Raw genomic sequence first — 24,694 nt, 5'->3', positions numbered from 1 at the left:
AACTAGATCTCCACATCCGAGAGGATGTTATATTTCTCCAGCAGGCATGTTTCTTCCTCCCTCCCATCGTGGGCTACAAGATAAGACCAAACTGGACGTCTATGGAGATTCTCAGTCAGAACTGAAGAAGCTTCTTGGATGATATGCAAAACATTTTCAAACAAACAAACAAACAAACAAACAAACAAACAAACAAACAAACAATGAAGTCCAGTTGCCTTTTGGGAAAGCACCTTTGGACCAAACTGGATGAGGCTTCTAAAGTTGTTTCTATGAAGACTGTCAGCTCTCTCAGGGTGCCAAAAGATTACACCAGATTGCCTACACCAAAATGACCGAATCTTTTTAAGATTCAGCATCACCCTGGGCAATGAAGGATGCAATACACTTAGGGAGGCAAACCCAGTGCCTTGCCAGAGATTATTCAGACGGTTTTAACATTCACACATCACCTGCCTCTATATTCTCCTCCTAATTAGAGAATTAATCTGACTCGGGAAGTAGCTGTGACGGTAGAGATGGTGAAAGGCAGTGTAAATGAGAGTCTGCTAGCGCCCCCCATATCCTCCTCCTCCTCCTCCAAGAGAACCAAAATTGAGCCACGGAAGGCAAGGAAAAAGGCAACCATTTTGCAGGGAGGTCGATTTTAATTCTAAAACAATTGAGGGCGTTTGGGGCCAAATGCAAGCCATTCTCCAAGGACCGCAAATATTCTGTACTTCTGAACAGAACAACCACGGTGTGTCAGAGGCAGGCATTGAAACGCCTGTCACACCTGGGATCCTGTCACGTTGCCATTCTAAGAAAGCGACAGAGCTGAAAGGAGGTTCTTCTCTTCAGCAGGAAGACTGCCCTGGGCTCTGGAGGTTTTCCTAAAGGATCGGGATGCGGGATCAACTAACAGACCGTTCACTTTCCCCGTTTTCCAAGAGTTTCCTTTTCTTTTCGTCTGTTTTCCTTTTAAAGATGTTATTTCTGTAGAACTGCAGCTCTTTGATGCTCTCTCGGATGTCATCCAGGGCTCTAAAAAAAATGATACAGGAAAGTCAATATATTTTACGGGTAAGGAAACAGTCACAGTTTTCTATTATTTTACGACGTGGTTAGCAAACCGTCCAGAGTCACTTGGGTGAGATGAGTGGTGTAGAAATTTGAGAAACAAATAGGCAACACAAATGCAAGTTTTGCACTTTCCTCAACAGGAAGAGGAAATTCTACTGAAATACATCTTTTCTATGCAGCGAATGCCTGAGAATGAAAACAATTCTGAGACGGCAAAAATATACACCCCAAATTCAAAGGTCTTGCTATCATACTGCTCCCTCACCCCACATTCATACAGACAAGCAACTATCGAAAACTCAAGGTTGGGAAAATTGGCCTGTTTCTATCAATTCCGGCTGCAGGTGAGTTCTTCACACCATTTTCAGGATTCACCTGGCATTTTAAAACGCCACCACACACCACCTGTTTCTAACCCGATTACATCTCAAAGTCTTTTGTTTTCCAAGCTGAGCCCTCTGCTCAAATAGCTAGGAATGGTGCCACCCTGAGAATTGGGGGATTCTGGGGCTCAGTTTCATTCTCCATGTTACAATACTTACTTACTTACAATACTAGAAAACACAGTATCCACAGTAGAGACCTTCAAATTTCTAGGTTCTACCATATTGCAAGACCTAAAATGGACACCCAACATCAAAAAAGCACAACAAAGAATGCTCTTTCTGTGCCAATTTAGGAAGCTCAAACTGTCCAAGGAGCTGCTGATCCAGTTCTACAGAGGAATGATTGAGTCTGTCATCTGCACCTCTATAACTGTCTGGTTTGGTTCTGCAACCCAACAAGACATACAGACTTCAGAGGATAATTAGAACTGCAGAAAAAACAATGGCTGCCAACCTGCCTTCCATGGAGGACCTGTCTACTGCACGAGGCAAAAAGAGGGCTGGGAAAATATCTACAGACCCCTCGCATCCTGGACATAAACTGTTTCAACTCCTACCCTCAAAACAACGCTATAGAGTACTGCACACCAGAACAACTAGACACAAGGACAGTTTTTCCCCCGAACGCCATCTCTCTCCTAAACAAATTATTCTATTCTATTCTATTCTATTCTATTCTATTCTATTCTATTCTATTCTATTCTATTCTATTCTATTAATTCTAATTCTAATTCTAATTCTAATTCTACTCTACTCTACTCTACTCCCAGAAACGCAGATCAGATGGGCTCAAAGGAGACCCTGACTCAGATCTCACAGTATTGGAGCAGCTTTTCAGATGGTTCCCTGCCAACTTTTTTTCTTTTTTTAATTTGATTTATATGCCGCCCTTCTCCGGAGACTCAGGGCAGCTTACAATGCGCTAAGCAATAGCCTTCATCCTTTTGTATATTTATACAAAGTTAGCTTATTGCCCCCACAAACTGGGTCCTCATTTCACCTACCTTAGAAAGGATGGAAGGCTGAGTCAACCTTGAGCCTTGGAGAGATTTGAACCAGCAATAATTGCAGGCAGCTGTGTTAATAACAGGGTGCTTAGACCACTGTACTATCAAGGCTGTGCTTCTGCAACAGAAGAACTCCCCTTACCCACTCACAGCTGCCAGCTGTAAATTCTGGGAAGTCTGAAGAAGGGAATGGGAAGGGAGAACATGAGCCGGCCTTCCCCCAGCCCCATGGCCTGTGGAGATGCTAAACGTGGTGCTCCTATCAGTTGGGAATTCTGGAAATTGAAACCCCAACGTCACTGAAGGCCTTTGCTGGAGGAGACCATCCCTGGCTGCAGACTGCGGAGCCCTTTCTTAGATGCCTCATGCAAGATACTGTGTTTTTCAGAGTATAAGACGCAATGTAGCCCCGCTCACCCACTGGTCCCCACCCTTTGACCTCTGCCTCCCAGCAGTTTACCTCCTTGCAGCAAGCAGCAAGAAGAAACAGCTCGTTTCAGCTTCAGCACAGCCTAATTAGCACAAGTTGATAGGATCGGCCTCCCGACTCTCAGCTGTTTTGCTCTCAGCTGTATTGCGCAGGGCTCTGCTGCTTGCTGCAAGGAGGTAAATTGCTGGGAGCAGATTTTTTTTTTTCTTGTGCTAATCAAGCTATGCTGAAAACGAAAATGAAAGTAAAGCAGGCTGTTTGCTGCAAGGAGGCAAAATTGCTGGGAGACAGAGGTGGATTTCTTTTTCTTCTTTTCCTCACCAAAAAAGGTAGGTGCGAAAAAAAGGTAATGTCAAATATAGTAGGAAATCAAAGGTAATAAATATACACCGTCATGAAGATAAAAGAAGCAAAGGTTAATGTATATATTTGTATACTTATATATTATAGACAGGTAATCCTGTTTGTTAGTTTGTTTATAAGTAGTTTTGAATGTATTTTTAGAGTTAAGAACTTTTTGTATAATTTTTATCTTTTTATATTGAATAAAGTTTGTTTTTAAATCAAAAAAAAAGAAAGAAAGAAAGTAAAACAGGCTGTTTGCTGTTTGCTGCAACGAGGCAAAATTGCTGGGAGGCAGAGGCAAATTTCTTTTTCTTCTTTTCCTCACCAAAAAAGGTAGGTGCATCTTAATAGTCCGGAGCGTCTTACACTCCGAAAAATACGGTAACTCTGCCAGCTGCCCTTAAGCCCTTTGCCTAAAAATTACGCTGTGCAGAAGAAGCAGGAATGAAACGCTGGAAGTTTAGGAGCAGGCAGGTCCCCTCTGGAGAGCCTTACCGGTGAGAAGCAGACTTCTTGGGAGCGATCTCGTAGTCCTCGGGATACCAGCGCCTGGATGGAAAGGAAGAAGGAACAACTGTCCCCGTGCTGAGGAAGCCAAAGAAGCTCCCCAGGCAGGAGCAGCACCAAAGGAGGCCCTGCAGAAGCTTGGAAGAACTGCGGCCACAAGAGTCAAATTCTGGGCCAGAAATCAGCTTTACCAAAGACAATTTAGGGTCTGTAAACACTTTTTCTAAAAATGTGCATTATCTGTCAACCTCAACTCCTCAAAAAGGCGATGACAAATATAAATACAGGTAATCCTCAATTTACAACAGTTTGCAGTGACTGTTCAAAGTTACAATGGCATTGAAAAAAGGGACTTATGACAATTACAACAACAATTCACAATTACAACAGTTGCAGCCTCCCCACGGTTACGGGGGGACTTTTGGCTACCGACTCATATTTATGACGGTTGCAGTGTCGTGAGGTTATGCGATCCTCTTTTTACAGCCTTCTGACAAGCCCAGTCAATGGGGAAGACAGATTCACTTAACTATGGCAAGAAAGGTCATAAAACAAGGCAAAATTAACTGTCTTGTTTAGCAACAAAAATGTTGGGCTCAATTGTGGCGGTAAGTCAAGGAATATCTGTACATTTTCAGCAAGTGTAAGCTAGGAAGCTTTCAAAATTTCCACCTAATTCTAGGGCAGGACAACCTCGAGGTATCACCTAAAATGCCAGATATTTTCCTGAAGAGGCTCTCTGCCTTGCTGAGCTCCTCTTCCCAACCCCTGTTCATCCCACGGGAACCTCCCAACTCCACCCTTCCATCTCTCCCACAACTGGAACCCCCGGCTGGGAATCCTGGAGGGCGCCAGCTTGAAGAAGAAGCTCCCACCACCACCACCACCCAGGTCCAAAGCTGAGCGCTCATTATTAACCTGCAGAGTTCCTTCACGGTGCTGACGTCAATGATCCGGTAATGGAGATGCTTCATGAACTGCGGCATGTATTTGTCAAGGAACTTCTTGTCGGCATGAACAGAGTTTCCTGTCCAGAAGCAAAAGCACCAAGTCAAACCAGGATTCTCAGCCAGGAGACAGAAGAAAAATGCAAAGGCCAACATTTCATCTCTGTCGAACACAGTCGACTCTGGATTTAACAGACTAAAGGTCCCTTAAAGCCAAATGTCCATTAAATGGAGGGTTGTCCTGAATATCAAAGGAACAAGTTAGAGTTAATTAAATTCCTGGCTACCCTCTTGCCCCCCAGCAGCTCCTGCCTGGCCACCCCATTGGCCTGGCTCCCCCTGCCCCCACCTCCAGGTGTCAGGGCCAACGTCCCAGCACCATGGCATTCTCTTCCAGGGATCCTCCATTAAGTCCATTAAGCCAACAACTGCAGTGCTTCTCAAGCCCTCCAACTTTAAGCTGCGCGAGCCCCCAGAATTCCTCCAGAGAGCCTGCTGGCTGGGGATTTCTGGGAGGCTGAAGCCCGCGCGTCTTTATCCTTGGGAAACCCCGGTTGAAACGAACGAAAGAGACCTAAGTTCAACGCCCCAACCTGCAAGAGGGCACAGCCCCGGCGGAGTCTGTTGCCGGATGAAAGACAGAAACTCGTACTCTGCTTGGCGCAGGGAGATCGTGCTCTCCTTCACTGCCTTGGTAAGACCGGACTGTGAGAAAAGAGAACAGGCAGGTGAAGCTGCATCAAGAGAGACACTCAGACCCAACCACCATTTCTGAGGGCCGTTGCCCAAGATGGGGCCTCGGAGCAACAAGGCCAGGCCTGGGTAGGGTTGGGGGGAGAGTTTTGGAATAAGGGTATCCCTGAAGATGCTAGGAGGGGTCTAGGAAAGGCTAAGCAGGCTCTATTATTCCAGAGCATCTGAAGGGACCCCCATTTCAGGGGAAGAAGCCAGAGGCCCCACCACTGAGAAAGCTGCAGAGATACAGAAGGTCATAGAGAAACCCAACTGCTCTACCGCTTTGTTTTCATAATTATCTGCCTTCCCAGAGAGCAACTGTCTCGTTGATGATCCTCAACAAGGGGCCCAGAGTCATCTCTGCCTCTGTAGGTTCATGACCTCCGTCTGACCCAAAACTGGGCTCCCTTCCAATTATTCAGAGCAGGACGGGACCCTGGCCCCATTGCTTGGGGTGGGGTGGGGGAGAAATATTCCTTTGCAACACAAGCATCAGTGGCCTTCCCATACACGAGCTCCTATCACAGTTCCTCTAATGAAGAGTGGGAGGATGGAGAACAAGATTTAAATTCAAATATCAGGTTCCAGTAGGAACGGGTGATCTCTGAACCCCCAAACTTTGGTCCTGTTGGCTGCAATTTCGGTGCCGGCATGTGGGCGGTTCTGGGTTGCTATCCTCTGTGCTACAAAACCACTGAGCTTCCCCCCACACCCCCAAGGAAAAGGGTCCCTTCCTTAGGAGGGGCAGAAGGGAGCCTTAGGAAGGAGGAGGAGGAGGGATGGTGAAGCCGAGAAGTTTTTCTTACTTGGGCACAACATTTGAAGAAATTGGAGGCCTTACCTTCCCATGATGCTCTTTGCACCAGTCCGACATGCCGTCAAGCAACTCATTGGGCTGGTTGATGATCAGGTTAGGACCCTATCAACCAAGAGAGGACATTTATGAATGAATGAACGAACGAATGAATGAATGAACGAACGAATGAATGAATGTATGTATTTATGTTTAAATGACCACCCAACTGACCATCGGTGACTCCAGGCAGCTCACAAGGATAAAAGCCCAATACAGAAACAATAAAAAGCAACAACCCACACAATAAGGCAAAAAAGGTCAGATAACACCATTGCCACCCTGGGACTTGGAAGGCCAGTCGAGAGGAGGGGGGAACTCCTGTAACAGACCTCAGTCTCAGGGTATCAGCCACCCACCCCCACCCCCCCTATTTGTGGGTATCCCTGACATGCCTGGTTGATTTCTGGGCAAACAACAACCTCTGAACCCAAAAACGATTTTCCAACCCTTTGAGGAGGATTCTTCTAATGTTCAGACACAATATTCACTCTAAACGACGTCAGCCTCCCTCACATTTAACAAAACAGGACAGGATTCTTTCCCACAGAGAAACCAAGCCAATTCTTGACTAGCACTGATGAGGTTACCTAATTGGGTAATGAAACGTCTGAAAGAAAGCAAGCAGGCTCAGAGAGCACCAAAGATCCCTCAAACCAATTCTTATTTGCGTTTTTAGGAATCCTGTATTCTCTAAGAGCCAGCAGAGCCAACAAAAGTTCGTTCTGGAACTTGTAAGGTTTAGAGGTGACCTCTTGTATCTCCATAATATGTGGCTCTGTCCTATCATCACCATCATCACCAGCTTTCTCCACTCCAGAGCTGCAGGTCATGCGTGATGCACAGGTCAGTAAGCTTTTCTTCGTTCATCCAAAATCTCATGCTAATTACAAGAATCCGCCTCTTCTAATTTTCTCCCCAATCTTTTTTTCTTTTTTTTAATCTACTGCTTAATCTAAATCCATCCGCGTGGGCCATCCTTTGCAAAATGGATGAGGACCCAGTTTGTGGGGGCAATAAGCTGACTTTGTATAAAAATATACAAAAGTATGAAGGCTATTGCTTAATGCATTGTAAGCTGCCCTGAGTCTCCGGAGAAGGGCGGCATATAAATCAAATTAAAAAAAAATAAAATAAAATAAAGGAGGACATAATCAAACGTCCACTGCAAAGAAAAGGAGGAACGAAAGAGAGGGGAAAAGAAGAAACTTAGAAACACGGCAGTCGGAAGCCCAGGCGCTCTTTTCACGGAAGGTTTCCCTTCGCACGCAACAAAGAGAAGTAACAGGCGGCCGATTATTGAGTGAGCAGGCAGATTTAGGCTGCGGAGGAATTTGTGTTTTCTCAGAAGCCACAGGGAGAGAGAACAGCTGTAAGGCAGCCAGCCAGCTTCCCAGTTTAATCTTGCCTTGCCCACTTGGCAGCAGCAGCTGTTCTCCAGGCTGGAAACATCTGGACATTGCAGGCGGAGAAAGAGGATTTCATCAGCCAGAGAACCGGGCGCCAAGACAGTCCCACCAGGGTCCCTCGGTCAAGGGAAGGTGGAGACCTTTAACTTTAACCGTCAGGAGAGCCAGGAGGAGCCGCTACTTACTTCGGCCAGGATGTTCAACCCTGAATCTGTGACGAGGCAGGCCATCTCCAGGATCTGGTCCTTCTCAATGTCGAGGCCAGTCATCTGTGTCCGAGAAGGGGAAGATCACGGGAATTAGGCTGGATCTGAAGCAGGGACTCACGAACTGATGTGGGAGGAGACCTCCAGTGTGGTTGTCAGGAGAAAGAAATTCACCCTCATAACATTCAAGGGAAGAAGACAACACTCGGGATGGAGAACATCTAAGGGCCAGCCATGGAGGGCTCCACACCTTCTCACCCTTGATGGGGTGATGCTTGCAGCTGGGCTGAGCCAAGGAGGGATGACTCACACCCTGGTCAGCACTTCTTTACCCTCCTACCATCGGGCAGGAGATATACTGCGTTTCCCTGAAAATAAGACCCTGCCTTATATTTTTTTGAACCCTGAAATAAGCGCTTGGCCTTATTGCCATGCGCTCAAAAGCCTGATTGGGCTTATTATCAGGGGATAATGTCTTATTTTGGGGGAAACAGGGTAGAAGCATAGCCAGTCGTACGGACAGGCTGAAGAACAGCTTCTATTCGTGACTCCTGAATGCCACATAACATCATAAGCATGTAGTATGATAGACTTGCACAGCCAGTGCAATATGTCCATGTTGGTGCAGTATATCATAATGCAACATTACGGACATATACGTATAGAGGATTGTGTGCTGTTAGTGTGATTTATTGGGTTAGGGATTTTTCTTTCTTTCGCTGTGAGTTATTGAGATGTATTTATGGGTTTTTTTGGGGGGTGCACAAAGGGAGGTTCAGCCAATCTCGTTGTAGACGTGTTCTACGTTGACAATAAAGGCTTGAATTGAATTGAATGTGGAGAGCTCCTCGCCTGGTCAAGCCAGACTGGTCAAGCTCTTGACGGGGCTGGCCATGGAGGCGCCTTTCCAGGAGGGCCCAAGACCCCAAGGCAACGCTGGGCTCTCCCCAAAGGCGGGGCGAATTCCGGCTGGTATCAAAGGAAAAAACCCCCAACTCCCCATCAAGTGGGGAGCAAATGAATAGTGGGGGAAAGAGTAGGGGGTCTTTCTAGGCTCTTAGCTTTAAAGCAGGGGTCTCCAACCTTGGCAACTTGAAGTCCACCAGCCTTAAAGTTGCCAAGGTTGGAGACCCCTGCTTTAAAGCATGCAGACCCCCCCCCAAAATATCCCCCGCCCCGCCCCCATTGGCTTCTGCCAGCTTTGCTGGTTGAGGAACTCTGGGAGTTGAAGTCCACAAGTCTTAAAGTTGCCAAGGGTGGAGACCCCTGCTTTAAAGCATGCAGACCCCCCCCCAAAAATGCCCCCCACCCCCCAATGGCTTCTGCCTGCCTGGGATGATGGGGGGGGCATTGAGGGGCCCCTCCAGGAAGGAGGCGCATCTGCCCCAGCAACAACAGCACCCCCAGACCCAAAAGACCCCTCCCCCTGCAGCCTCCCCCTCCCCTCCAAGCTGGGGAGGGAGCTGCTGGGTCCCATCTTAGAAGGGGGGAGGGGAGTTGAGCCCCCCCCCCGCCTGCCTGCCCCCCCCTACCTCCAGGTCCACCCAGACGATCCTCTGGCCCATCAGGCCGGCCGCCTCGGCCATGGCTCGCCTCCCGCCGCGCCCCGGGAAGCCTCCTCCGCAGAGCCGCAGCCAGCCTCGGGCGCTTCCGCCGACGCCACGCATCCCCGCCGAACTCCCCGGAGACTACGGCTCCCGGCGGGCAGCGCGGCACCGAAGCCGCCCCCCAGCACCACCAGTCCTGCCGCAAGGGCTGCCGGGAAGCGGAGTTCCTGAAAACGAGCGCCGACGCCAAGCGGCCGCGCCGCGCCTAGCATGCTGGGAAGCGTAGTCCTCTCTCTCTCTCTCCCCCGTAAACCAGGGGTCTTTTACAATCTGTGGACTTCAACTCCCAGAATTCCTGAGCCAGCTTGGCTGGCTCAGGAATTCTGGGAGTTGAAGTCCACAGGTTGTAAAAGAGCCACATTTGCCCACCCCTGCCCTAAACTAAGGCGGAAGCATCCTGGATGGAGGGCCACCTGGGACCCCCCCCCCAGACTGGCCTCTGAGGGCACTGGCTCCAGATGCCCAGCTGCTCCACCCTGCTGGGAAAGGAGGAAATGGGCAGCTGGCCTGACCCATCCAGCTGCTACCCCCATCCCCACCCCACGGGCTGCTCTGGGGCAAGGCGATCTGCCTGCCAAGCGTTTTTTTTGGGGGGGAGAGGACCGGTCTGCAGCTCCGGTCAGTGCGGGTAGGGGGGCAGTGATTCATGTCAAAGGTCAACCTTTACCCTGTAGCCCCCTCTGTACTGCTGACCCGCTTTTAAAAAAAAGAAGCACTTGCCATTCAAGGGCAACTGGTTCTTTTGGATGCAGGGACAGTAAGGGAGGGGAGGGGAAGGGAAGGCAGTAGAGAAAGGCAGAGGCAGAGGGGCTAAGAGGGGAGGGGTGGGGGACCAGAGGCTGCCTTTCGAAGGACAGAGAGGGGAGCTGTGGAGCTGCTTTCACCTCTGTTGCAGGGAAGGATGCCTGGGGCTCCTGAAAGAATCTGCATTTCGCCCCATTCAAGCAGCAGCCCAGCTGCCAAAAGCCCCGTCAAGCAGGTCAACCCTCCGCCTCACTTGGGACTAACCCAGCAGGCTGGAAGAGAGCAGGCCCTTCTCAGACGGTTATTAGCAACCTTAATAAATTCATTTTTTGAGTATGAATTAAATTACCCAGGGGAAAGAAATAATGGCAGGAACGGAAACAAAGCGATATCCACCCCAAGCAAGATTTGGACCTCCGAGTATGCAGCCCCTCTGGGGGCCAGATCAATTCTGTCAGATCCTCTCCAGGGATTTAGATTTTAGGGGAACGGGGAGATTTAAGGTATACAAACCATGAAGGAATTTTCAGACAGGTGTACGTAGCTGACTCCGTATGACAGGCAAATACGTTTAGAAAACTGAAAAGAACCACTAGCTATGAATTGAGACCTCAGGAAATTTTGTTTGCAGACAGAGAACAGTTTTTACAAGAAAGGAATTTATTTTTTGCCATTATATACATATACATAAGGAAGGGCATGTTTAATACTCTCAACGATATTTCTTAGAAAAATGTCAGAAATGAATTTTAGGGCCTTTTTTAAATTTATGGCATCATCAAAAACATGGTCATTGAAATACTAGTAGAAAATGTTTCTTGTATATGAACAATGTTGTCAACATTTAATATAACAAAAATCAACCCCTTCAGACGAGCAGTGTAACCAAGGCTTAAAAACTTTCTTCTTGAAACAAAAATAAAAAAATAAAAATAAAAAGCAAGCAGCAACAGCACCAAAAAAAAAATATCACTAGTTATGTTCTTTCAAGGAATTCTGTTTGGTAGAAAAAATAAGAGTGATCTTGGGACTGTAGAAGACGTGGGAAAGAGGTTAGGATGAACCAGTTTACAAGTGCTGCTTCTTCCCTAAAAATCATATGGCTCCAAGTGAACCGTACACCAATTGCAAATACAGGCTGGGTACGAATTTCACTCAAAGCAGCAATTTGAAACACAATCCGTGTTTCACGTGTGCCCAGAAAACACAAACACTAATTACCATTCCAATGGCTAATGTTTAAAGGAAGCACTGGAGATGCACATGGAAGCCAAGTGAAAGCTAGCTAGGCCTGCTAGTGTCTTATAATTTAAAGTGCTCCCAGGCAAACACTTTTCCCCAAGTGCCAAATCAAGATTTTTCAGAATACAAAGAACTACAGTTGCATGCGGTGATGGCATTTTAGGAAGGGGGTGGGTGGGAAGCGTGGAGATCGTAGCCCACCCAGGAGGGACTGAAAAGCAAGATTCGACTCTCCAGTTACTGAGCATTTGAGCTCTCATCAGGAACCAGTCGTTTTATGATGAAATGTTTCATTACAAGCTTGTAATGGGTGCATATTCTCATCAATACTTACCTCTTTCTCATTTCATTAAATATTGGTTTTCTAATTTTCCCTAAATTAGAAATTTCTCATTTTCAAAGTGTTTATGGAACAATTTGCATTTTTCTCCATATGTTGTATTGGGCAGAGACATACAATAATTTCCTGAGAAGCGGTAATCACTTAAGATACTGCAGGGTCTCCTTGATACAAAAATCACGAGATCAGATCAGTTAAAAAAACCCCTAATGAGACTGCCAGTATAACGAACACATCCTTCATTACCGATTATCAAATTCTCGGGCAAATTTGCTGTATTTGTAAATCTCACGAGGCAAAACACTTAATACAACAAATATTCAATAACTTCATTCCAGTAGCAAAACACTGTTACCCAAATTATCAACGGCCACCAAACATTCTCCTTCCGGGCCCTTTTCCGAGCAACACCAGAACCACCTCAGGGGCTCTTGCTATAAAAATACCAACGTTGGTTTTAAAATAAAACCAAAGCAGCAGAACTTTTTTTCCTTATAAAATAAACAATGTCTTCTTTTCTTTACCTGTTTAAAAGTGTGGCACTTTTTTTTTTCTTTGCCTAAACCCTGAGGGGGAAGTTAATACAATTCAAAAATTCTTTTCTCTCAAAATACATACTGCAGATGATATGTATAAAACTTTTTTTTTTCTTTTTAAAAAGATAACTTGTGAAGTTACCGTTTACAAGCTCTCCGTAAAGGGAAGAGGGGAAGCTTTAAAAAGGGAAAGAATCGTCAAGAAGAAATGTTCATAAAATCCACTCTGAATACTTGCTAGATGGGCAGGGGGTGCCATTCCCCATCTCGGTAACTCCGGCGGTCGTAATTCAGCTCCAACCTCCATAGTTCCTGTCATCATGGTAATGCTCTTCCCGGTTCCCCCGGAAGCTGTAATTTGAGCCGCAGTCCGCAAGCCGCCTCTGCTCCTGGCCGTGGTGCCTGTGGCCAGACTGGTACGGGTGGGAGCTCACTCTGCCCTTGCGGGGAGGCTCCGAGCGCCAGTGCGCTGGGGAGGCCGAGGACCGGGGGAAGGAGTAACCCTGCTGGCCTCCAGGCAAAGACTCGGGAAGTGAAGAGTTGTGTCTTCCGCCGTACGATGGGCCCTGCTGCCACGCCAAAGTCATCTGGATAGGGAGGCAAGAGGCCTGAGTCAGCAGGAGTCTTCAGAAAGAGGGGTGAGGAGAGGAGGGCCCTGCTACCAAGAAGAATTCCCACGGCAGGGGCAGGCTCTGCCGAACCCCCGTGTCCACCCCCCTCCTCTCAGCTGAGGATGGCAGGAAGGCTTCTCAGCCCTTAACTGCAGCCCTGTTGTGAAAGTGCAGAGTGGAAGTATTGTCTGCTAAGCCAAAGAGGCTCAGAAGAAAATGTCCTTCCTGTTTTGAACCTCCCGGAGATCTACAGCAGGAGTCTTCAAATCTGGGCTTGGCTGTCTGAGGGATTCTGGGAGCTGAAGTCCACAAAAGTCTTCACAGTTGCCAAGTTTGGAGACCCCTGCTCTAGAAGGAACCAAGGAGGAGGCCTGAGAAAGACAAAGTTGCAGCAAGCACTGCGAAGAGACAATATGAGCCATCAATGTAACACTTTCGGTTTTTTTACTGCCCTTGTGTATAAACTCCGTACAAGGAGTTCCACTGGAGCATTCATAAAATCTTTGGGAGGCAGTTGTCATACAAGGAAGTAAGGAAGTAATCCTTAGCGTGTGAAAAAAAAAAAGGCTTAGAAAAGCTAGTGGAATTGTCAAGTTTGATGTTACTTCAGGTAACTGCAGCATGAAATAAACACGGCTGATGTTGTAGGAATTCTGCATGTAAGAAAAGAACGCTGGCCCGAGAGGAAAATACAGGCTCACATCCCATCTGTGAAGGGACCACAAGGGACCTGTGCTGTTCCCTTCCAAATCACACTGGGGAGGACCACTCACCATGGCCTTTGTTTGATGGTTATCAAGAGGGGAGAAGGATCTCTGGCCAGCCGACATGTTCTCGGTGTTCCTCTCGAACCTGTTACATCAAAATCAGAAATTAGCTGTACTAATCTTAATAAAGTTGGCATCTGATTTTATTTTTTCCCCCAAGGAACCACATTCCATATATTTGTAAACTCACCATATATAAAGCACCTCTTTAAAGAAAATAACCAGTTTTATAACAGGCACATTTGTCAAATGACTCAGGAGACCTAGTAATTATTTCAAATCATGGATCATAATTCAGTATTCTGAAAAGTATTCAGAACATTTAATGTGGTTTTGAAATATTTTTTAAATAACATGCTTCTTTCTTTTAGCGCTATCGTTTCATGACTTTCATTTTCCACCCTGACTGGACTGCACAAATTATGCCCATTTAACAGCCAGCAAAGAAGTCTTCCCAAGCCTACCTATTGCTGAATGCTGCTGCCAGAAGCTGTGGACTGGAGGGGTTTCCGTTTGCAAATCCATGTGGGGCACAGGGCGAGGCGACCTCCTGAGATGCATGACTGCTCCCTGAAAGACATTTTGGAAGACGAACTAAAGCAAAAGACTCTTGAGGGAGACAAAACTGCGAGATGCCAGCAGCCAGAAACCAAGATGGAGCAATTAACTGGCTCTGAAGTATCACACCAGAGAACTAGCACAGCACACAAACAGATTTCCAAAACAAATGTTGCAACCTCCTGAAATACCCAGTAGGTGACAATGCAATCGCAATGCAACACTGAAGACACCAAAGCCCAAGTTAATTGCAAATCCCATGTCAGATGAAAATGAACCGTCCTGAGCTGAAAAAGAACTTAAGGACATTCTTTCAAACAAATACATCAGCCCCATTCTGCAAAAGTTAAAGCAGAAGTGAGATTTGTAGTATATTGACGCACTGAAACCAAGACTCCAGAATTCACTTCAGCAATGGGGCTGAATTGAGAATAAATTTGTTTTAAGTAGAACGTTTGTGGGAACAGCAGATTGTACTTCACAACTGAACAACTCAAAATGCATACAGTGAAACAAAACAATCATTTGTAGGGCAATGATTTTAGGATCTTTATAATATTTAGAGGAATCATGTATTTAAATATGAAATTGACTAAAATTTAGAAGACCCCAACATTGACAAACCATCCTCTTCTCAAAAGAATTATTAGTTCATGTTAATACACAGACAGTAATTATCATATCAGTATTATCATATCTTCTACCTAAAGTCTGGCAACTGTTTAATCCAGCATGGTTACACACAGCAATTAGCTCTAATAGTTTACACACTAGAGCGCGAAGGGAAGTGATAAAATCTTTCTACTTTGCCAAGATCATCTAGGCTGCTTGAAACATTTTATGGATACCTGATCGGAACTGAATTTTGAGCGGTCTCCCAAAAAGTTTGATCCCATGAAGCAGACTCATGCCATAGGGAACAGATTCTTCGTGTTTGAAATTCACAAATGCAAACTGTTTTGGTTTCCCATCCCTGTCCTTCGGGATCTTTACTTTAATGACTGGGCCTGCCTGCAAACCAAGAAACAAAACAAAACATTAAATAAAACGTTAAATAAAAGGAAGGATAGATAGATAGATAGATAGATAGATAGATAGATAGATAGATAGATAGATAGATAGATAGATAGATAGATAGATAGATAGATAGATAGATAGATAGATAGATAGATAGATAAATAGAACATCTCTTTCCTGGCATATATGTCTCTTAACATACCAAGGAAGAGCCTTGGTAGTACAGTGGTCTAAGGCACCCTGTTATTAAGCTGGTTATTAAGACCAGCTGCCTGCAATTACTGCAGGTTCGAATCTAGCCAAGGCTCAAGGTTGACTCAGCCTTCCATCCTTTCTAAGGTAGGTAAATTGAGGACCCAGTTGTGGGGGCAATAAGCTGACTTTGTATAAATATACAAAAGGATGAAGGCTATTGCTGAGCACATTGTAAGCCGCCCTGAGTCTCCGGAGAAGGGCGGCATATAAATCAAATTAAAAAAAAAAAAAACACGCTGTTTCAAACAAACCTCTGAAGAGGGGCAGCACTTGCCAATCAGAGGATATTGTTATAGGTTGGTGATGGTGCAAACATGAAATGCTCTGAAGTTTAGGTTTTAAAAGCCTCCTTGCAAGGTCCCTTCCCTTCCCCACTCTTTTAATCCATAGAGCTATTTTTCCACCCCTGATTTCACCCATTTCCAGTGTTGACTTGATCCCCCCCCCACCAAAATGTGCCCATGGAGTCAGTCCATCCATTCGGCTTAGCCACTCCCTGCTCCTTCGTCTAAGGGAGAGCAGAGGGGGCACCCCCACCCCCCACCTCCTCTTCCTCTTCCTCCAGTCCTTGGAAGTGGTGGTTGGGGGGTGGGGGGGGAAAGAAGAGAAGATTGTTTTTTATTTATTTAGATCCAGATGCCACCCAAAGTCACCCATAAAGCGACTCTGTGGGGTTGAATCATTTGCATGGTCGTGAATCGTCATAACCAGGAAGGCGCCAAGAGGGGTCGGGCAAGGGAAATGGGGGGGGGGGAGAGGAGGGGGATCGTCCAAGGTGGGTGGGGGGGAGGGGTCTCCATAAAAAACGCCCCCCCTCCTCCTCCTTCTTCCCTCCCTAGTTCTTCCCCAGAAGGACCCTCGCAGCGTTTGGCTCTCCCTCCCTTCCCCCCCTCCCCACGCAGAGCTGCTACCTTGAAGAAGCCCCCCCACCCGTGGCTGGGGGCCCTTGGGGGGGGCGACGGAGGGGGGGGCATCCTGAAAGCATCTCCTCCTCCTCCTCCCCTCCCTCTTTCTCAGCCAGCCGGCCTACCTCACAGGGGTGTCGGCGGGCGCGGGGGAGGCCTCCGATGAAGCGCTCCCTTTCTCTTCCCCTCCCCCCCCCCGCCCACGCGCGGCCTACCTCAGAGGCGGGCCGGGGAGAGGACGAAGAGGAGAGACCCCCCCACCCTCGGCAATCCCCCCCCTTCCTCCTCCGGCCTCCGTACCTGGTGGAAGAGCTCGAAGACCAGCTCCTCGGTCACGCGGGGGTCGAGGTTGCCCACGAAGAGCGTCCGGTCCGCCTCCGCCGCTCCCATCGCCTCAGTCCGCCGTCGGCTCTGCGGCGCATGCGCACTAACAAGAGGAAGCATAAAACCGGAACCTCGAAATGTCTCGCGAGGCCTCGGCGGCCCCACCCCACCCACAACCCCGAACCGTGCAAACTGCGCAGGCGCAGAACGCAAATTCGCCTTCCGGAACAACTTGGGAGAGGGACGGCGAGCGAGGAGAGTCAAAAGAGCCAGATCAGCGCGCGCGCGCGCGCGGGCGGGAAGGAAGCCCCGCCCCGCCTCTCCAAAAGAGGGCGAGTCTGAGCAAGCTGCGGCCCGATTTGAATGCGTGTCTCCGCCCTCTCTGCGGGAGTCCCAGGTGGCAGCCGTAAAGGAAGATTTTACGGCAAAAAAAAAAAAAAAAGAGGCCACCCCCTCTGAAAAATTTATTTTATTTTATTTTATTTCGAATTTATATACCGCACCTTCTCCCAAAGGACTCAGGGCGGCGTACAGCCAGATAAAAACATACAATACAAATTAAAAACAATTAAAAGAATATATATTAATTTGGCCCCAGTTTAAAATGATTTTCTTTAACAGATGAAGAGAGTTGGAAGGGAACCTTGGAGGTCATCGAGTCCAGCCCGGGGAGACAGGAGGAGCTGCTTCCCCTGAGCACAGCATTTGTGCTGCTGTAAAAAGTCAGCGCCCACCCCACTCCTGGAAGAATGAAATATTCTAGGAAATATTAAAAAGGCAGAATATTATATTTCCAAGGTTGAGAAAAGGATAAACATGTTTTTGAAGCCAAAGAGCAGCTCCCTGCCCTCAACGGATATTTGGTGCACGTTAAGACTGGACCAGCCTATCTGCAAGACAAAAGACCTCCACCCTCAGGACGATAATAGGATTTAGCCCTCTACTCATTTAGCAGCAGAGCTCGCCACATGGCATCTGGGAATGTTGCATCACCCAGCAAGCTTCAACCAAGCCTGGGACACAGACAGCCGAAAAAGTTAGCTAGAATCCCTGCCCCTGGGAGTCAATAGGATACTTGCCTTTGCCACAGGAACAGGAAGGTCAAGTTCAAAGCCCAAGGGAGGGTATTGTTGGAAGAAATCTCCTTCTAGGTTCTGCTCCAAGTGGGGAAAAAGACACTGGAAACATGGAGACTGCTTGGAAAGATGGTGGACAGGATCAAATGGCTTGAGTTCCTGAACAGAAAAGGGCCAAATACAGCGAGTCCACGGGTTTTTATGCTCTTTCTGGCTTTGCATTTCGTGGGCCCCCCGAAAAGAGTATCCTGATTGGTTGTCAGACTCCCAGGGGGTGGGGGTCTTAGCTAGCCTTGCTGGCTGATGGTCACATGTGCTTCCCAGGTCACATGTGGGGAGTTTCTGCTGCTATTGTGTAGAGGGCTAATCCTATCTATGTTGGATCTTTGGCATTTCCTACTATGGCTCTGCCTGAAGGAGGTAGATCTTTGTTATGTAGAATAGACTGGCCCAGGCCTTAATGGCCCATTGACAAAGGGTGGGGGCAGGAAGATGGGAGCTGCTTCAAAACATGCTTATCCATTTCTCATCCAAGGAAATATAATATTCTGCCTTTTTCATATTTCCTAAAATATTTCACTCTTCCAGGAAAGGGGTGGGTGCTAACTTCCTACAATATAAATATATATATCTCTCTCTCCACTCAATGTGTTCAGCTACCCAGAATCACACGTGCTTGGTGGTTCTGCTTCACCATTAAACCATCTTACCAGGCAGCCTCCATGTTTCCAGTGTCTTTCTCCCCATTTGGAACTGAACCCAGATGGACATTTCTTCCAACACTGCTTTTCATGAGAACCATTGCTCTTGCATAAGGTCTTCCTCAGGAGCTTCCTAAAGTAGCTGCCTCTTGATTCATTCCAGCCAACAGGAATCTTGGAAAGTGACCAGATCGAGGAGCTCGGGATGTGTCTGCCTGCTGGCCGGCAGGATAACTCCCCCAAAACTTCACAAGAAGTGACCAAATTTAAGCCGTGGAGAGAAGCCAGCAAAAATGAGACTTGGTTCAACAAACGGGGTGCATCTGTGTGGGGGCTGCAGATCATTCGCCCAGTGCGTCTTACCCACTCTGGCCTAAGCTCCTCTCTTCTTTCCTCGAAGCATGACTCACGGATGCCGCCCCCTTTAATGCTGCCCAGAGAATCCACAGAGGGACACAACACAAGGAAAGGAGATTTATTGATTCATTTAGCATATGAGCCGTGGTGGCGCAGTGGTCAGAGTACAGTACTGTAGGCTACATCTGCTGACTGCTGGCGGCCAGCAGTTTGGCAGTTCAAATCTCACCAGGCTCAAGGTTGACTCAGCCTTCTATCCTTCTGTGGTCGGTAAAATGAGGACCCAGATTGGGGGCCAAGAGGCACTTACTCTGTAAATTGCTTAGAGAGGGCTGTAAAGCACTGTGAAACGGTATATATACATCCAAGTGCTATTGCTATTCTAACCGTTGAAAAGCAACATTGTTTAATTTAAAAATCAGATACAGGACCCATATATACCCACAGCTTAAGCCGGTCATGATGTGATCGACTGTTTGACGTGCGACCCTGCACATCAAGGAGGGCAGAAGCCAACACACAGAGAGAAAAACAAAATATTTTATTACACACATTTTCAATGCACCTTCTAGGAAAGGATCACAGAAGCCATGCGGTGTGTGTTTTCCCTAACTTGTATAACAAAATCCTAACAATGGTTGGGGAAGCCTCTGGATGTTACATCAACAGCTGCCTTATTTCATGGGCTATATTTCTGGGCAAGAAGGATGCACCGGCCTTTTGCATCTGCTTCGGACGGGGGGCAGTTGATCCTGGTCTCCTCAATCCATTTAATGACAAAGCCAGCCTGTCTCACTGCCTCTTCGATCACCTCCTTCTCCAGGTAAAGGACAGAGAAACGTTGTTGGCCAACCGTGTAGTAGTGCCCTTCAAGGCTTGAATTGAAAAGGAGGTGCCCCCCTGGTTTCAGGAGGGAACTGATGTTCCTGAAGGCCGATCGGTACGTGGGGATGTCTTTGCAAGCCGTATCAAAGCACAGAGTGGAAAGCAGACAATCTGCAGGAGGAAGAACCAGTGGGGCCAAAGGGTTGGGTTGGGTCACATCGCATTTCAGGTACCGCTTGACGGCTCTTCGGACTTTCTCTTCCTTCTCTGGCCATTTTTCCCTGGGGAGAAAGAGAGGAAGAATATGATGTACCTACCTCCAAACCTTTGTCAACCTAAAGTTGCCCCTCTTTTCATGGATGGAGATAGGTCAGGTTTCCCAGGTCTTGCTATCCTTCAAGAACAGGAAATCCCTTCTCTCTGCATGAATTCCTTGTTGCCTGGATTCAAATATCACTCTGGAACCTGGAAGGTTTAGGGCAGTGTCTCTCAACCTTGGCAACTCTCAAATGTGTGGACTTCCTCTCAGAATACTCATCTTTCTCGCAGGCAGGACTAAATTACTGTCTCTCCTAGAAACAGATCTCTCTGGATCCAATGTTAGTCATTTGACCTTATATTGTTTAGGGGATGGCTCCTCACGCATTATTTTACAGGTTTCTAAAATAATTTTAAGAGCTGTAACTATTAGAGGAGAACGCTGTAATTCCTCTCGGCCAAGGCTTCTGGTAGCCAACTGTTTATGATGTTACTTTCCCCATGTTCTTTTGTAATTATATTTGTATTTTGGTCTGTGACCACAAATAAAAGTTAATAATACTCATCTTTCTTAGTCCGACACAAGAAGAAACAGAGATGGAAATCAATGGTGGGCTTTGGCTAGAGAAACCCTGCTTAGATACAGGTCCCACCAGGAGAAAGAGCTTGGGAAGGGGAGGCTCAAAGAAGACATGGACCACTGAGGAGGAGATGACCCTGCAGGTCCTTCTGAAGCACTGCAGAATAATTGAAACAGAGACCAAGTCTGGGACAACTGGTTTTCCACTTCTGCTCAGAAGAAATTGTGGCCTTGTTGCCACTTTTCTTTCCTAGCAGAATGGACACAAAAGTCATGTCTCAATCTTGGCAGAATCTAGTGAAGCTTTCTGAAAGAGAGTCCGAATAGAATAGAATAGAATAGAATAGAATAGAATAGAATAGAATAGAATAGAATAGAATAGAATAGAATAGAATAGAATAGAATAGAATTTTTATTTTCCAAGTGTGATTGGACACACAAGGAATTTGTCTTGATGCATATGCTCTCAGTGTACATAAAGGAAGATACGTTCATCAAGAATCATAAGGTACAACACTTAATGATGGTCATAGAGTACAAACAAGCAATCAAATCATACTTGCTACTTCAATGTGGACTCTTCTAGTCTGTACAATTATTCCCCATTAAGCTCCTGATTGCAAAATCTCTCCTGCTGCATTTTCATACACGGGCAGATTAGCCAAAGTTGATAGAAAAGGATCTGGTTGCTTTCCCTAGTTGAATCTTAATTAATCTGAGTCTTTGAAAGGTGTCAAAATCAAAATTATACCTACCTGTCTCCCTCCAACTCACAGACGTATTTCACGATGGGGGTCCAGTCAAAAGCCCCCGGCTCCTTCTTCAGCCATCGCTGCACCTCCTCCCAGTTCTGGTCAGTGTAATCGGTGGCTATGATCTCTCGGAAGGACTCGCAGGCAGAGAGAAATTGGTAGATGGATGCGCCACTGCCAATGTCGATCAGGGTGTCTCCCTTGATGCCATCTGGAGCCCATCAAGCCAAATGCAGAATTTTTCAAGCTTAGTCTGCTTTGGGTCCTTTGTATCTGTTGCATGCCCCTGTATAGTTTCCCCATCTAAACTTCCCCAGAAGCACCAGAAACCCTTCGAAGATGATCCTGGAGACCACTGTATCATCTGGCAACTCTTCTCTTCTTAGCATTCCCACGAATATATTTCCAACCCACCCATTTCCCCCTCTCTCCAGAAAAAATAAACACACGTGAAAGAAATTGGGGAAACTTTTTCCTTGTGTTTCATTTCCAGATCAATCTGCAGAAAAGGCCAAGTAATGGAACATAGAATTATAGGGCTGGAAAGAATATTTCTGAACACTTTGGCATCTATCTTTTGTAAGCTACTTTCATTCCTTGGCTGTTTGTACCCTCAAGATATCATCTAAGTGATGCAAGTTACAATCAGCAGAATTGTGAAGATGAAAGCATGACTTTGAGATCCGCCTCTTGGTTCCTCCTGACCATCTCAGATCAACAAGCATTCCTCACGTTGAGGTTAACATTGGGGAAGTCAAGACTTACCTATGGTGAATGCCCTGTGGGCCCCTTTCAGGAAAAAGGCTAGAAACTGACCCACTCCTTCATCCACAAGGCTAACTTTGTAGTACTTTTCCAGATGGTCTCTGGGATCAAAATGCTCAGTGTAAAAATCTTTCCCTGTGTAAGGCTCTTCCATCATCCCAAAAATACTTTCACCAACTGCTGGGCTCTCCTTTCATGCTCTGAGGGTTATTATACTTTGGTCTTTGCTGGCTCCACCTCCTCATTTCCCTTACAGATTGCTCTCTCAACAAAATTCACCTTTGCATGTTGTAGCGTGAGCATCGTGCCTACAATTAGAAGCCAGGGCCTGACCTGACCTGAAACAAGATGTTCTCCCTTGAAAAGGAAGCATGGGATTGGCGGATCCCCCACTAAAAAACAATATACCCCCAGTCCCAGGAGGGATGTGAGTGCATAACGTGTCAGTTTGAAATGGGCGAAATGGGAGAAGACATACTGTACCCAAAATCTGAATAGGAAGTCACGAGGCTTGGCAACAGAGGCATTAATAAGAAATGCATTATTAGTGGTGTGGAATAAAATCAAACAACACAATTATATGAAAATACCAGTCTGATTCTGAATCCTAGAAGCATTGATACACCCAAACCTTATAAACATGGAAAAAATTGTTTCATATAAGGATATATTAAACGAGAAGTGTGAATTGAAAACCAGATTAGAATTAAAAGAACAAGGGGTGGGATTGGAGTGATGGTCATACCTGCAAATACAATCGTGTTACGTGAAGGATGTGAAAATATGGGGTATGTATAGAGAATTAACAATATTAGATAAACAACTAGTGGGGACCGATGACAAATTGATAAAGACAACATATAAATATTTACTAGACTATAAAATGGAGGAAGAACAAGTTAAAGAGACAATGGTTATATGGGCTAAAAATTTTGGATATAACATTGATTTGGATAACTGGCAAAAACTTTGGGAAAGAAACCGGAAATTGACATTGGCCACATCATATAAAGAGAATCTTTATAAAATGTTCTACAGGTGGCATCTTCCCTCAGCAAGATTGGCTAAAATGTTTAGCAACACATCCCCAAATGTTGGAAATGTAAATACTCACCAGGTACATACTATCACATGTGGTGGACCTGTAAAAAAGCAAGGAAATTTTGGTTACAAATTTAGATGTGGCTAGAAAGAATGGTTGGACAACGTATAGAATTTAAGGCAGAACTATTTCTATTAGGCATTATAACAGATGGCTATAGTAAAGGGTCAATATACCTAATATTATATAGAATGGTATATGCTCAGCAATGGAAAAGTGAAAACACCCCTCCAGAAAAGGAGATAATAAGAAAGATATTAGTATGCACAGAAATGGATAGATTAATGTTAGAATTAAAAAACAAAGGAGAGACAGAATATTATGACACATGGAACAGATTTTATCAATGGCTGGAAACACAAGGTGGGAGTCAGAACACAAAACAATTAGGTTAAGTAGACCCAGAATGAGACATTATATATGTACCAGAATGAATACATTGGTCAAAAATAACTGTACAAGACTGGTCACACTGGGTTCGATATAATTATATGTAAGCCTCATGGGCGATGAAGGCCAATTCCACGCCTGTCCAACTCTTCCTTGGCACTTAGGACTGGGGAAGGCAACAACCTTTCTATTTTGGGACCGGATGCCAGTGCAAGGGCCCGGGTTCCCTGGAGGGCAGCTTTGCAGAGGGCAGCAGAATCCCTTCAGTGTCTCATGGCTGTGGCATCCTGGCTTAGTCCAGTGAGAGACCTGGAAGGCTGCAGAACAGACGGAAACACGAGAGGGCATTCGGGGTTGCATGCCTGGATGCCATGCCAAAGGGGACTCAGGGGGAGTTGAAATGAAGTCATAATCCAGGACCCAAAAGTAAAAGAAAGGCATTTCTCAGTTCCCTGGGAATAAATCAGTTATTTTCATAGCTTATTTCCAGGCTTTGAAGTCTACCCACCTTTGAGCTGCCAAGGAACCAAAGCAGCTTCTGGAGTCATAAAAACCAGCTGAATCACCCAGCAGAGCCTGGGGCTGCCTGGGGTTCAGAAGGAGCATTTGTGCCCAGGAAGAGCAGGCAACTTTGGCACCAAAGAAACTTCTGCTGCCTCACTCATCCGATGGGCCACAAAATTAGCTTGGCAGACACTGACTGTCAAGTGAAGGCAGCTCAGCTCTGCACCAATCCATCATTTTTCTCCTTTGGCACAAAACTTGGCCAACCGCCTCTTTTGGGCACGAGTACAGGAAGGTAGCCTGGCCCCTGCCTTGTTCGGCCTCATTGCCAGCTGCAGTTCCTTGTCCCGACCTGCTCCACAATTTCTGCTTCTGCAGATTGCATGGGGCAGTTGCCTGGCACAAGGGTGCATGTGGGCAGTCTGAGCCATGCCAAGGGTCACGGGACCTATCAAGGTGGAGGAGTGGATTGGTTCATGATCCTGAACCAACTCTGGAACACAGCTGCTTCGTAAAGCATCCTCCCCCGTGTCCTGCAGACAAACTCTAGCAGACTCTCTCAGCTGGAAGCATCGCTGGCCCTGCCTGGCC

The 24,694-nt window shown here is 46.5% G+C and overlaps 3 protein-coding genes across 3 annotated transcripts; all 3 read right to left on the bottom strand.

Moving 5' to 3' along the window:
* Window positions 1–627: 627 nt before the first annotated feature.
* On the bottom strand, window positions 628–9,639 carry REXO2 (RNA exonuclease 2). Its single transcript, XM_034425230.3, has 7 exons — window positions 9,420–9,639; window positions 7,867–7,950; window positions 6,261–6,338; window positions 5,278–5,389; window positions 4,656–4,764; window positions 3,726–3,779; window positions 628–1,023 (listed from the first exon to the last, which is right to left on the bottom strand). The coding sequence occupies exons 1-7, from the start codon at window positions 9,552–9,554 to the stop codon at window positions 894–896; spliced, it is 702 nt and encodes a 233-aa protein (XP_034281121.1). The 5' UTR covers window positions 9,555–9,639; the 3' UTR covers window positions 628–893.
* A 1,241-nt stretch (window positions 9,640–10,880) lies between these two features.
* RBM7 (RNA binding motif protein 7) lies at window positions 10,881–17,119 on the bottom strand. The gene is made up of 5 exons (XM_034425231.3): window positions 16,770–17,119; window positions 15,141–15,303; window positions 14,199–14,304; window positions 13,741–13,819; window positions 10,881–12,943 (listed from the first exon to the last, which is right to left on the bottom strand). The coding sequence occupies exons 1-5, from the start codon at window positions 16,911–16,913 to the stop codon at window positions 12,647–12,649; spliced, it is 789 nt and encodes a 262-aa protein (XP_034281122.2). The 5' UTR covers window positions 16,914–17,119; the 3' UTR covers window positions 10,881–12,646.
* A 2,332-nt stretch (window positions 17,120–19,451) lies between these two features.
* Window positions 19,452–23,134, bottom strand: LOC117659955 (nicotinamide N-methyltransferase-like). The gene is made up of 3 exons (XM_087875827.1): window positions 22,108–23,134; window positions 21,346–21,553; window positions 19,452–20,033 (listed from the first exon to the last, which is right to left on the bottom strand). The coding sequence occupies exons 1-3, from the start codon at window positions 22,262–22,264 to the stop codon at window positions 19,607–19,609; spliced, it is 792 nt and encodes a 263-aa protein (XP_087731953.1). The 5' UTR covers window positions 22,265–23,134; the 3' UTR covers window positions 19,452–19,606.
* Window positions 23,135–24,694: the final 1,560 nt, after the last annotated feature.

Source organism: Pantherophis guttatus, chromosome 9, assembly GCF_059756535.1.
Source record: "Pantherophis guttatus breed Tessera chromosome 9, ASM5975653v1, whole genome shotgun sequence".
NCBI classification, from domain to species: domain Eukaryota; kingdom Metazoa; phylum Chordata; class Lepidosauria; order Squamata; family Colubridae; genus Pantherophis; species Pantherophis guttatus.
The sequence above is the reverse complement of the archived record's forward strand: the minus strand, read 5'-3'. Positions and strand labels throughout refer to the sequence as shown.